This window comes from Labeo rohita, chromosome 10, assembly GCF_022985175.1.
Source record: "Labeo rohita strain BAU-BD-2019 chromosome 10, IGBB_LRoh.1.0, whole genome shotgun sequence".
Taxonomy (NCBI): Eukaryota; Metazoa; Chordata; class Actinopteri; order Cypriniformes; family Cyprinidae; genus Labeo; species Labeo rohita.
Window position 1 is genome coordinate 27,679,873 of NC_066878.1, and position 14,503 is coordinate 27,694,375.

A 14,503-nucleotide genomic window follows, 5' to 3' on the forward strand; every position below is an offset into this window, starting at 1 on the left:
AAACTCAAATTCGACGGTGTCGAAACTAATTTTCGAATGAAACACGAACCTTTTTGTTTCAAAACGTTGTTCTGATGTCTGAAATTAAAGAAACTCATTTTAAACGCGTTTTGTGGATTTAATTAACATCCTTTTAGAAACCACACACACACTTAATGTATTGGTAAATCTATGGTCACATTTATTATAGTATTAAAATGATTGTATTAATAGTTGTCAAAAACAAATAAAAGAAATCAAAAAGTTTGGACATTTAAATTACATATTTACATACCAGCATGACAAAAAGTCGTTAAATAGAGCTTAAAAGACTAGCTATTACGTTTTTATCTGTAACTGATCACAGCTTGATTTATACAGACATAACTGGTTATCAAGAGCTCAAACCACACCCGCCTGGTAAAATTATTTGGCACAGTATTTTACCTTCTACGAAATAAGTGAATAACTATAAAAAAATAAAACATTATAAAACAAACACGCTGTACTGAAACACCAACCAAGTTCATGGTAAATCTATCTGTAACAGCTAATCGGACATTTCAAGACAAACAGAGGATTAGTAGTTAAGCCTGATTTTAAAACTGGTTCATGAAGGATTTTTAGGAAAATATTGCATATCAGAATGCCTTGAATATGTACTTGCATTATCAATCAAATGTCCACAGAGCAACACAGCCCAGCTCACGAATGGCAGCAACCCACACATCTGGACAGACGCAGACACATCTGTGCTCTCACAATACTGTCCAGTAGCTCTTTCTGCTCTAATGTGATGGGAACGATCTTTAGGACCTGCGGTCGTAATCGCTGACCATCCGTTTGACGTGGTTTAGTTTGGCCTTCAGGTGCTTGCAGCGCTTTTTCTTCACCTGGTAATCGCCGCTCTGCAGAGACAGTGGGAAATGCATCAGATAACATCCTTCGCTGTTGTTCGTTACTGTGAGAAATCTTGGATTCAGCTCATTCTTACCCTCTTTTTGTCTTTCAGCGCGTTGTACTCATCCATGGCGTCCTGTTACGAGAGAAAGACTGAAGTCAGCAACAAGTGCAGTGAAACAAAAATTTTTCCCATGCAGTCGTTCATTATTTACAAATAATGCACCATAACCAACAGGAACGTTCCATCGTAAGAAACAAGTCAGGCACTCATCTCTCTCCTTCCCTCTTTGAACTGATATTTACATTTTTATAATCGTATATTTTGATAATTTATAAACATTAAAATTTGCATAATGAGTGTAAAAACAAATAAAATTAATAATAATTTAAATATTATATCATTAATATGAAATAAGCAAAGTAAGCAATATTCCGTACTTTATGAGAATTAATAATGATTACTATTGAATCCAGACCTTTCATTCCAAAAACATCGGAGGAACATCGTTTTAAATTGTACTGAAAATGTAAGGGGACATTTTATTTATTTATTCCACATCATAATAATATTTCTTGTGTTTATGCTAATTTAATAATAATAAATAAAATATAATAATTTTAAATAATTCTCAGTAATGGGAATTTAAATTAGTATTTTTTTTTATTTACTAATGATACTTCTTGTACTTTTTATGCTAATTTTAATAATAATAATAATAATAATAATAATAATAACTAGTAGTAGCAGTAGTATGTTGTTATTGATGTTGTTAAAATAATTACTATAAAATATTTTACAATAATAAAAAATAAAGATAATATTCCAGTACTTATTTAAGTAATGAGAATTAATGATAATTATTAATGATGAATTAATGATAATGAATCTAGAAGACTTTTAATTCCAGGAATATAATAATAATAATAATAATAATAATAATAATAAATAAGATATATAAATATTTTTAAAACTATTTAATAGTAATAGCATTAATATAAAAATTGTATTTCAGTACTTATAATTCTTAGTAATGGGAACTTAGTTTTATTTTATTTTTTAAATTATTAATCAATTATATTGTATTCTTTATGCTATTTTAATATTTATTATTATTATTATTATTATTATTATTATTATTATTATTATAAGACGTAAATTATTTTTAAAACTATTTAATAGTAATAAAATTAATACAAAAACTATTTCAGTACTTATTCATTCTCAGTAATGGAAATTCAGATTTGTAATTTTTAAAATTATTTAATTATATTTCTTGTACTCGTTATGCTAATTTTAACAACAACAACAACAACAACAATAATAATAATAATAATAATAATAATAATAATAATAACAAAATGAGTAGTAGTCGTGGTAGTATGTTGTTATTGCTAAAATAATTATTATAAAATATTTTATTATTATAAAAAATAAAGATAAAATTACAGTACTTATTACTTCTTGGTAATTAATGATAATTATATTTTTAAAACCATTTAATAGTAATAATATTAATATAAAAAATATATTTTAGTACTTATCAATTCTCAGTAATGGGAATTTAAATTTGTATTTTTTTAAATTATTAATCAATAATATTTTATTGTAATTTTTACTGCTAATTTTAATAATAATAATTATTATTTGTAGTAGTAGTATTAGTAGTAGTAGTAGTAGTATTTTGTTGTTGTGGTAAAAATAATTATTATAATAATTTTATTATAAAATATAATGAAATTATTAAAATGATAATGATAATATTCCAGTCCTTATTAAATTGACAAATATATAGATATATTTTATTTACACTTCATAATCATAAGCACTGTCTTTATGGTAATGTAATGATAATAAAAAATGGCAATATTCCAGTACTTCTTATTTCTCAGTAATGAGAATTAATGGGAGTCATCACTGAATCTTGAAGACTTTCATACCAGGAACTGAGGACTGCCCTCCTGCAGATCATCGAGCTCGCGGTCCACTTCAGCCAGGCGCTTGTTGATATGGTCCAGTTCTGCCTGCAGCTCCTTGTACTCCTGATGGTCTTTGTCAAACAGGCGTTTGTAATCTTCTCTTTCTTCATCATTAATAATGGGAGGGAATTCACTGGAAAAAAACATAACCACTTCCGTCACAACTCGATCGCCAGTGTGCATTATAAACCCAGAGCTTGATTACAGCAGTGAACTCACCTGGAGAAGTCATCATCGTCCAGCTCGTCTCCAGAGGACGCGTAGTCAGCATCATAATCCCGTCCGTCGGCGGTGCGTGGGCGTCCAGCGCGCCGTTTCTTGGGCCGTCCTACAGAGCTGTTCATCTCAGATCCGCTGCTCAGCGGCGCTGAACTACGGACGGGCACTTCATTCTGGATCTCCCTGAACAACATAAACATAAGCAGACATTTGACCAATCAATCGTGCAAACTTAAGACTCAAATCAAGAATTTCCTAGGACATAACCAGATTACAGGAGACATTGTTTTCATTCCTCCACATTGTGCTACTTCTGAAAAGCACTACATGAGATAAACTATACATACAGAGCCGAGAGGAACATCGAAACTAGGAAGTGAAGCAATGAAAGAATGAGAAAACTTCCTTTCTCTCACATAACGTCTGACTAGACTTTATTTAGCGCTTCGGCATGACCTGTTCTGTAACTCTGTCCACTTTCGTTTCAGTCCTTTCAAGCAACTTACAGCATTTCTCATTTGACAAAGTTTCAAGTGTAATGTTAAACAACTATCAATTGGTTATGAAATCATAAAGGTTTGGGAAAAAAAAGCATCATGAGTTTGTGATTGTTTGTGATTAACAATTTCTTCTACTGCCTTTGCACTAATTTTAATAATAATAATAATAATAATAATAATAATAATAATAATAATAATGAGTTGTACCACAATACAGTACAACGATTGTATGTAGATGGTTTTGGAAATCTTAAAAAAAAAATAATCGTAAATGGATCAATACTTGTAAAAAAAAAATTCAAATATTTTACTTCATATTCTTATATTTTTAATATATTTTATATATATTTTATTTATTTATTTGTTTGTTTTTATTTAAAATTAACACATCATCATTTCTTCGATTTCCTCTATTCTGTCTTTGTTAATTTTACTACTAATAAAAAAAATGCTGTACCACAATACAGTACAATATCGATGCAGATAAATTAGCAAAAAAAAAAATTAAAATAAATTAATTTTCATGTATTACTTCTTATTTTTTAAAATTAACTCTCTCTCTCTATATATATATATATATATATACATACACACACACACTACCGTTCAAAAGTTTGGGGTCAGTACATTTTTATTGTTTTTTTTTTTTTTTAAAGAAATTAATACTTTTATTCACCAAGGATGTATTAAGTTAATAATTAAAAGTTTATTAAAAAAGTTAATAATAAATAATTTACATTGTTATAAAATATTTATATTTTGAATCCTGAAAAGAAGAATCCTGAAGAAAAAAAAAAAAAAAAAAAAAAAAAAACACAGGTTCCAAAAAATATTTGGCAGCACAACTGTTGATATTATCCAACATTGATCATTCTAATAATAAATCCGCATATTAGAATGATTTCTGAAGGATCATGTGACACTTAAGACTGGAGTAACAGCTGATAAAAATTATAATGATAAATTCTATTTTAAAGTATGTTAAAATAAAAAACATTATTTTAAATTGTAAAAACATTTTGCAATATTACTGTTTTTTTTCTATATTTTTAATCAAATAAATGCAGCCTTGATGAGCATAAGAGACTTCTTTAAAGACTATTACAAGTCTTACTGACCCCAAACTTTTGAACGGTAGTGTATATATATATGCAATCATCAAAAAATTGCTCCGATTTGATAATTGATAATCTATATTGTTTTAAATTATATTTTTATAATGAGTTTTCAAAAAAAACAATCATATTAACACAATCATTTCTTATAATGTCTATACTAATTTTATTAATAACTATAATAATAATAATAATATTGTTAAGTTGTAGTAGCAAATACAGTACAACAAATGTTGTATGTAGATAGTTTTGGAAAAAGAAATAGTTAAAAAATAATCTGAAAAAAAAAAAAATTCAATAATAACAGTATAATAAATGAATGCAGATACATTTGGGAAAAAAAAGGTATATTTTCATTTTTATACGTATTACTTAATATTAAATTTTTTTTATTTTTTTTATTAAAATTACACAATCATATTTCTTCTATTGTTATTATGCTACACTAAGAACAGCGTCTGAGCACACAGATTTTTACACTTTCAAAACGTCAGCATGACCAATCAGTCCTAAAATCAGATTTTTTAAAACAGATCAGAATCAGGTGCATTGTGTTCAAAGGCAAATTCTCAGGCACATGTGCAAACATGATGGCCATACTCACACAGGACTTTCACTGTGGGGCGGTTTGTCGTAATTTGTGCTGTTGTCATCCAGATAACTTCTAGACCCTCCAAACTTATTGGGATAGTCAGCCAGCAGCGGATCAGGCACTCCATTCACATTATTCACCTGAGAGAAAGACAGAGACCGATACGTTTGCAAATACTGCCATGATAGGTGTACTTACAATCATACCTTACAAATTACATTACTTTTCTTGTGAAATAAGAAGGGATATTAGATGTTAACATTTCTGGACATTTTTTGTGAGATTCACTCAAACGGTGCTGTCAGTTTTCAGTGCTTCAGGTGGATTCTTTGGTGCAAACGTGTTTCAACATGTCTATCCTTAGGGAGTCAACAAATGCTATAAAAGAATCTTTTCTAGCTACTTTTTCTAGAATCACAGGCTGATTTAACATGAAGCGTAGTATCGAAAACACAATCCTTTTTGCTGCACGCAGGTTTGAGTTTCTGGTCGAACCAGTTCGCCTTGAGCATTAAACAGAACACAAACAGAAATATCAATGTTTACTTAGAAACCAAAATATCTTGATATTCTTTTCAGATCTAACATTCATCTTTTAATAAAAACTGAACTTAAAACATTGGATTTAAAACATTTATACAACAGTATGCACTAAAAAGCTATTTCTTTATATTCATCCACTAAATATCTGCCAAAAATGGCCCAAGGACAAAACAGATTTTGCTTAATATGAAAAGATTTTTGTATAAAGAAAATGAAGTCTCTCTTTAGGAGCGTTATCATGTCTAGCATACATATGCGAGTGAAACTGTCACAACAAACCACACCCAGAAACCAGCGACAAGTGCTTCCCTCCCCCAACCACCATCACAAACTCACACACACACACACACACAAACAGGTCTTTCCACATTCAGCACGTTAAAAGGTATAGAAAACCACATAGGCCTCCTATATTCAAAACCAGACAGACGATTCCTCAGAGATAAACAGGTTAGTGCTGTACGGAGGCTGGAGGAAGTGAAATAACTCTTTGTTTGGCAACAGAAATGAGCACAGGTGTTGGATTTAAGCTGATATTTAGTCCATCTTGAGTAGAATAGACCTTCTGTATGGGAAAAGACCAAATTATAGTCCTTTAAGTCACAGAAGATGACTTTCTAAGACAAAAGCTCATAGTTTAGAGTGATCACTAAAAATCACAAATGTGACCCTGGACTATAAAACCAGTCATAAGGGTACATTTTTTTTTTTTTAAATGGACCCCATGAAGATTTATACATCATCTGAATGTATGGTTTGTTAGGATAGGACAATATATGGCCGAGATACAACTATTTGAAAATAGTTTGAGTGCAAAAAAAAAAAAAAAAAAAAAAAAAAAAAGAAAAGAAAAAAAATATTGAGAAAATCGCCTTTGAAGTTGTCCAAATGAAGTTCTTAGCAATGCAAATTACTAATCAAAAATTAAGCTTTGATATATTTACAGTAGGAAATTTACAAAATATCTTTATGGAACATGATCTTTAATATCCTAATGATTTCTGGCATAAAAGAAAAATCGATAATTTTGACACATACAATGTATTTTTGGATACTGCAACAAATATACCTGTGCTACTTAAGGCTAGTTTTGTCATCCAGGGTCACAAATGATGTCCAATATTTCAATTGCCGTTCCTGTATAAATAAACTGAAAGCAAATGAGACCTCAGTTTCTTAGATTTTCAGTGTTTCTGCACCTTTTGACCTATAAATGTAAATGAATCTTTCATGCCGCAAAAAAAAAAAAAAAAAAAAAAAAATGAGGAAACGCTGAATTACGCACATAATTACAAAAAAATGGCAAGAAACACATTGAATTAAACATAAAATTAATTCTGAAGACTGAAATAGTATTTTATTGTAAAAAGCACTCCAATAATCTTTGTTTTATTTACAGCTTCACTTTTTTATTACAGTGCATTTGTTTCTGAAAACTCATTTTGAGATGTTTTTTATAGAGATTCTACTCGTGAAAATCTGTTTCTAATTAATGATTTTATATTCATTCTAGACTCAGAAATTACACTTGTATTTTTTTTTAAAATACTTTAATTAATGTATTCATTTTGTATTTATTGTTTATTTATTTATTTTAATTAAAGGATTTTCAACTACTTTGCAGTATTTTCCTGACATTTCCTCCTTTTGAGAAACGGATCGTGGTAATGCGAGTTTGACGCGTCTCCTCTAAAGTTTCTGAAGTCATGTCACAATGTCTCAGACTGTGCTCAGATTTGCCAAAATACAAACATTTACAAATAAAAGTTAATACAAATCCAAACATTTCTCATCAAATGATCACATCTGCTATCCACATTCATTTTATAGCCCTATACACTGTACAAAAAGATTTTTCGAAGTTGTAAATAAAACAAATATTACAAGTTAATTGTACAAGAAAGTACTATATCAGTCATTACACTTCAGTGTGATGCTATTTTTAGTGAAAGTTATTTCAAAGTAAATCCTACACCATTTTTTCAGTCTACTCCTACTCAGTGACCACTATTAAGTTTGACACATTTTCTTACCCAAGGACAAACATTTGAGACCAGATGATACTGGAACAATAATATCATGCTCACCCAATCTTCTACATCCTGTGGTGAGTTTTGATCATCAATTTCCTTTACACGGCGCCACAGGATGTTGTCTTTCCCATTATAATTGATCTTTTGACGGGTTTTAATGGCAAAAACCATGATGATGATGAGGGCCGCGGTGACGATGAAGCCCAAAACAAGAGCGATCGCCTAGATAAGAAACAGAAGGAGGTCACTACTAGCATTATTAGTGCACATCCACTTAAACTGACCATGATTGTGCTCACCTCCTGAGGATCCACCACACAGTAGTGATACAAATACTGGTTCACGAACGCACCCGACATCTGAGGCTGCTGGTAAGCGGCACACATGGCGTAAACCTGATTGAACTGAACCGATCCGGACGTCTGGGCCATCGGGTAAACCGTCACCAAGTAGACGATGGTGGCGACTAACATGAGGAAAGCCAGGATTGCGCTGACGATGATGATGGTCAGGTAGAACTTCCTTCCCTGCGCCACTCTCTGGTGTGAGATGATCAGGATGAAGATGACGAGAAGAACGATGAAGACGATGATGGCCATGGCCATCATGAATCCCTTCCCCTGCCTGGGGTCGTTCTGAGAGCCGAGGATCCCGTAACCGTAGCCGCCGTATCCACCCATTCCATAGCTGCTTCCCCCGAAGCCGCCATAGGAGCCGTAGCTGCCACCGTACGAGCCTCCATAGGAACCTCCATAACCTCCGAATCCAGCTGCTCCTGCATTAGTATCCCAGGCCAGTGTCGAGGCCACGCATACGAAGATGCCCACGCAGAAGATGATCGACATGACGCACATGATCTTTATGATGCCCGGTGGAGACGTCCAGCGATAGAAATGCTGGAACTCATCGTCAGGATAGTACGAATACGCAGGCTGTGGGGCGACATTACTGGAGAGAAAATGGTGGAAACAGATTTAGAAACACTTTTTAGGGACACAAAACATTTTGACTTAAACCAATAACAAATATATATACATACATACACATATATATTTATATATACAAATCACATTTCACAATTTTTAGATGATTTAAGTAGATGCAAGATATTAGTGACTACATCTGTATCATATTAAGTTTAATAAACATTAAGAGAAATTGTTCAAAACACATTCTTTTTAGGGACACAAAACATTTTGACTTCGATCAATAACTAGTATTTACTTTATTATTATTATATATGTGACCCTGGACCACAAAACCAGTCATAAGGGTAAATTTTTTTTAAATTGAGATTTATACATCATCTAAAAGCTGAATAAATAAGCTTTCCATTGATGTATGGTTTGTTAGGACAATATTTGGTCAGGATCTAAAAAAAAATCTGGAATCTGAGGGTGTCAAAAAATAAATAAGTAAAAATATTGAGAAAAATCACCTTTACAGTTATCAAAATGAAGTATTTAGCAATGCATAATACTAATCAAAAATTAAATTTTGATATATTTATAGTATGAAATGTACAAAATATCTTCAAGGAACATGATCTTTTCTTAATATCCTAATGATTTTTGGCATTAAAGAAAAATCTATCATTTTGACCCCAAAAAAATATTTTTGGCTATTGCTACAAATATACCCATGCTACTTAAGACTGGTTTTGTGGTCTGGGGGCACATATATAAATGCAATAAATATAAAAAAAAAAAAAACATTTACACTAAAGTTCAAATCTTTTAATTTTCACTTATACCAATAAATATATATAATATTTGTTTAAAAATCTTTAAGCTTATCTTTAATGTTCTTTGCCTTTGTTTTTCCATTTCAAACAATACAATTTTTCCTATATCAGGTTTCAAAAAGCACCATCAGTCTTATTTTATATGCTATGCAATATTTTACTGTAATTGTGGTATTGTAATTGGTACATTAAAAAAATAAATAAATAAATAAAAATAAAAAAGAAACAGGTAAAACATATATGATAAATATATTATCAACTATTATAACATGTTGGCTATCAGCCGTAACATAATTATCAGCTTTCAGTTTAAGTGCATTGCTAGTACTTTTGGAAACTTGTCACAAGATAAAATCTAAAATAAAATGTTTAAATCTAATACCAGCCAAATCAGCCAAAAAAAAAATATATATATATATTGGCCGATACCAATACGGTCACAGAAACATGTGACCCTGGATCACAAAACCAGTCTTAAGTAGCACGGCTATATGCATATGGGTCAAAATGATTGATTTTTTTTTTAATGCCAAAAATCATTAGGGTATTAAGTAAAGATCATGTTTCATGATGATATTGTGTATTTCCTACAGTAAATGTATCAAAACTTAATTTTTGATTAGTATTATGCATTGCTAAGAACTTCATTTGAACAACTTTAAAGGCGATTTTCTTTTTTTTTTTTTGGCACCATCAGATTCCAGATTTTTAAATATTTCTAAAAAAATTACCCTTATGACTGGTTTCGTGATCCAAAGGTCACATATAATTATCAGCCTTCAGTTTCAGTGCATTGCCAGTACTTTTGGAAACTTGTCACAAGATAAAATTTAAAATAAATTTTTTAAATCCAATACCAGCCAAATCAGCCAAAAAAACAACAAATATTGGCCGATACCAATACGGTCACAGAAACATGTGACCCTGGATCACAAAACCAGTCTTAAGTAGCACGGGTATATGCATATGGGTCAAAATTATTGATTTTTTTTTAATGCCAAAAATCATTAGGGTATTAAGTAAAGATCATGTTCCATGAAGATATTGTGTATTTCCTACAGTAAATGTATCAAAACTTAATTTTTGATTAGTATTATGCATTGCAAAGAACTTCATTTGAACAACTTTAAAGGCGATTTTCTTTTTTTCTTTTTTGGCACCATCAGATTCCAGATTTTTAAATATTTCTAAAAAAAAATTACCCTTATGACTGGTTTTGTGATCCAAAGGTCACATATAACTATCAGCCTTCAGTTTCAGTGCATTGCCAGTACTTTTGAAACTTGTCACAGGATAATAAAACAAAAACAAAAAAGGGAACATTCAATACCAGCCTAATCAGCCAAAAAACAACAAAAATATTGGCCGATACCAATGCCTCACTGAAATACGAAACACATGTAACCACAGCCCTTTATTTATTTAATATATACAGTTAAAGTTATTACTGGTTGAGCAGTTCAATTTCTCTCTATAAAATAGGCAAAACAGTTAAAAAAAAAAACAAAGCCATGTAACACTATCCAGAAAAACAATGAGGTGAAACTCAACACTTACTATCCCTCCTCAGTATGATAATCATAGGGCGGAGGACTCCCGTTTGGCCTCGAAGACATTCTGTAAAGAGACAAAAACATGAATATCATTGAATAGACCGAATATAAAATTAATAGGCTATCATACGCACTTTACCTAATTTCAATAACCTATCAACTAAACGTCATTACGACTGAACCGAAAATAATCAAAATTGACGCAATTTGTGGGTAAAACTCAGGAAACAAACACTGTGTAAAAAAATAATATTTGCATATTTAAGAGAAATACACTGAGAACAAACGATTCTGAGACGCTTCACTAACTAACGCAAGTTGTTTCTGAAATAAACCTCAGTGATCGTCAGCATCAATGATCTTAGAATTAACACAGATATAAAATGTTGATATATATATATATATACAGTAAAATTTTGATTACACACTATACATACAGTTTATATAACAACCTATATTTTGTAGTTTCAGTCTCACCTGTTTGCGGAGGAGTTCTCTCGCGCTGATGTTCAACTGTGTGTCACTGCACTGTTCAGGTGAGACAAACAACCTGCCCTTAAGATAATTAAACCCCGCCCACACACGGAAACACACCCACACACACATACGGAGGGGAGAGAGAGTGTGTCTCGAATTCTAACAAAGTCCCTAACTAGACAGCTTCATGTGCCCGATACTATACTCTCTACATTTATAAAGCCTCAGTGTATAGCTAAAAATGCTGTCTAGACAACATACAACATAGATTTCGAACAAATCCCATTAAAGAGAGATCGTCTGGTTTCAGGATACAGGTTAAAAAAACATTTTACAGATCAAAGAGTGAGTGTGCGGTGTGAAACACGCTAACAGGTGTGGTGAGGTTTCTGTTGCAAAGATTATTTTATTAAAAAAATTTACTTACACAAAAATCTACTCTAGAAACTTTATCTTTTAAAAAAATCTTTAAATGTTTCCCCACATAAAATTGTATAATTGCATTATTTGTATTTTTTATTCCAATATAATTGCACTTGTAAACTGCTGCTGCGGTTTGTGGTGGAAATGGAGAATTGAAAGAGATGGAGAATGCAATATTTTTTTAAAAAGTAATGAAAGTGATTAGGGAATAAGGAATTTTTTAAGCTTTTTGTTTATGTTGCAATCAGCCATAGAGGGAAATGAAAGCAGATGCTTAAACTAGTCCGATTCAGAAGCCTGGACTGGAAGTGAACAATAGTGATGATTAGTTCAGATACTGTAAAATGAATTTCAAGGACTTTTCAAGCATTGCTTTTTTTAGTTTCAAGGACTTCAATCACAGATCTCACTTAGCAAACAGTGGCTTTTCTTTCAAATTCTAAAAAAAGATAAATAGATAAATAAAAATATACTAATAAAACAAAACAGCAAAAATGAAGTGAAGCGCATGCAAAGTATGCAATGTTGTCAACTTTAAGAACAAAAAGAAAAATAAAGCACATAACAGTTAAAATGGACAGTTATTCTGGCAGCAACAGGTGTGATACCAATTTTAAATGTATAATTATATAATATACACTACCGTTCAAAAGTTGGGGTCAGTACATTTTTATTGTTTCTTTTTTCTTTTTTTCTTTTCTTTTAAGAAATTAATAATTTTATTCACCAAGGATGTATTAAGTTAATAATTAAAAGTTTATTAAAAGTTAATAATAAATAATTTACATTGTTATAAAATATTTATATTTTGAATAAACACTGTACTTTTTAAACTTGTTATTCATGAAAGAATCCTGAAAAAAAAAATTACAGGTTCCAAAAAATATTTGGCAGCACAACTGTTGATATTATCCAACATTGATCATTCTAATAATAAATCCGCATATTAGAATGATTTCTGAAGGATCATGTGACACTTAAGACTGGAGTAACAGCTGATAAAAATTCAGCTTTTCATCACAGGAATAAATTCTATTTTAAAGTATGTTAAAATAAAAAACATTATTTTATATTGTAAAAACATTTTGCAATATTACTGTTTTTTTTTTGTTTTTTTTAATCAAATAAATGCAGCCTTGATGAGCATAAGATACTACTTTAAAGACTATTACAAGTCTTACTGTAATAGTCTTACGTTCAAACTTTTGAACGGTAGTGTACAATTGCATAAATTACAAGCAAGGGTGTAGGTTTTATTTTGGCATTGGTGGAGACATAACGGCAGACAACAGACATTTTAGGGTAATTTAATCACTGGATATTTATACTGGATACTGGATATACTTTGAAAACTAATATGAAGAGGTCAAATAATTAATGAGTTCATCCAAATATCACAAAAAGCTAATATGGATGGGAAACTGGATTGATTTTCTTAAGGTATTTGTGTATACTTTCTTTTTTATTTGTTTTTGTTTTTATAAATGTACTGGCCTAATGGCTTGATGTTTTCTACTGTTTATTAAAAATATATAAAAAAAATTGATTCGCGATCCTCATTTCAAAGTCCTGATCTGAATAATGATTCGCGAACTATGATTTCAGATCAGGAGGACTTGACTCGAAACGCGAACCGCGATTCATTCAATTCGCAAAATGATTCACGGACCCACTCCGAAGTTCCGATCTGAAACAAATGATTCGCGAACCTGCACTGAAGTCTGATCTGAATCAAATTATTCGCGGTCCGCGCTCCAGAGTTTCCATTGAATAATGATTCGCGAACCATCATTTTAGATCAGGACTCGAAACGCGGATCGCGAATCATTCAATACGCGAAATGATTCACGAACCTGCTCTGATGTTCCGATCTAAATCAAATGATCATCGATACGCGGTACGAAGTCTTGATCTGAATCAAATGATTCGGAATATGCAGTCCGAAGTCCCGATCTGAATAATGATTTGCGAACCATCATTTCAGATCATAACTCGAATACAAATCGTGAATTATTTAATTCGCGAAATGATTCACGAACCCGCTCCGAAGTCCCGATCAAACGATCGCGATATGCGAATTTAAAGATTAACTGGTTTAGCTCGCTGGTTTTATGACATTAACTGAATTAAACGAAAAAAGTATGTTTTTTGAATTGCATGAATTTTGTGTGAAAATATATTAAAAATATATAACAAATTAAACACTTATAGATACATACATTCTTTCTTTCAATAATTCAAGCACTTTTCAAGAACTTCTTAAAGAATATTGTTATTTTTAAAGGTTTTCCAGGCCGTAAATTTCACTTTAAAAAAAAAAAAAAAAAGCACTTTAAGCACCTTGTACCCAGTGGAAGCGAATTTAACAAACTGAAGAAAACATGCATCCTTGCTATTGCATTTCTGACATATAAATGCATTAAAAAAATGGGGTTGTAGAGTTGC

General features: G+C 31.1%; 1 protein-coding gene across 1 annotated transcript; it reads right to left on the bottom strand.

Annotated features, from left to right (window-relative positions):
- Window positions 1-158: 158 nt before the first annotated feature.
- On the bottom strand, window positions 159-11,718 carry oclna (occludin a). The gene is made up of 9 exons (XM_051120194.1): window positions 11,636-11,718; window positions 11,163-11,222; window positions 8,161-8,809; window positions 7,916-8,083; window positions 5,298-5,425; window positions 3,079-3,261; window positions 2,821-2,992; window positions 974-1,015; window positions 159-887 (listed from the first exon to the last, which is right to left on the bottom strand). Exons 2-9 carry the CDS (start codon window positions 11,219-11,221, stop codon window positions 789-791), a joined length of 1,500 nt encoding a protein of 499 aa, XP_050976151.1. The 5' UTR covers window position 11,222; window positions 11,636-11,718; the 3' UTR covers window positions 159-788.
- Window positions 11,719-14,503: the final 2,785 nt, after the last annotated feature.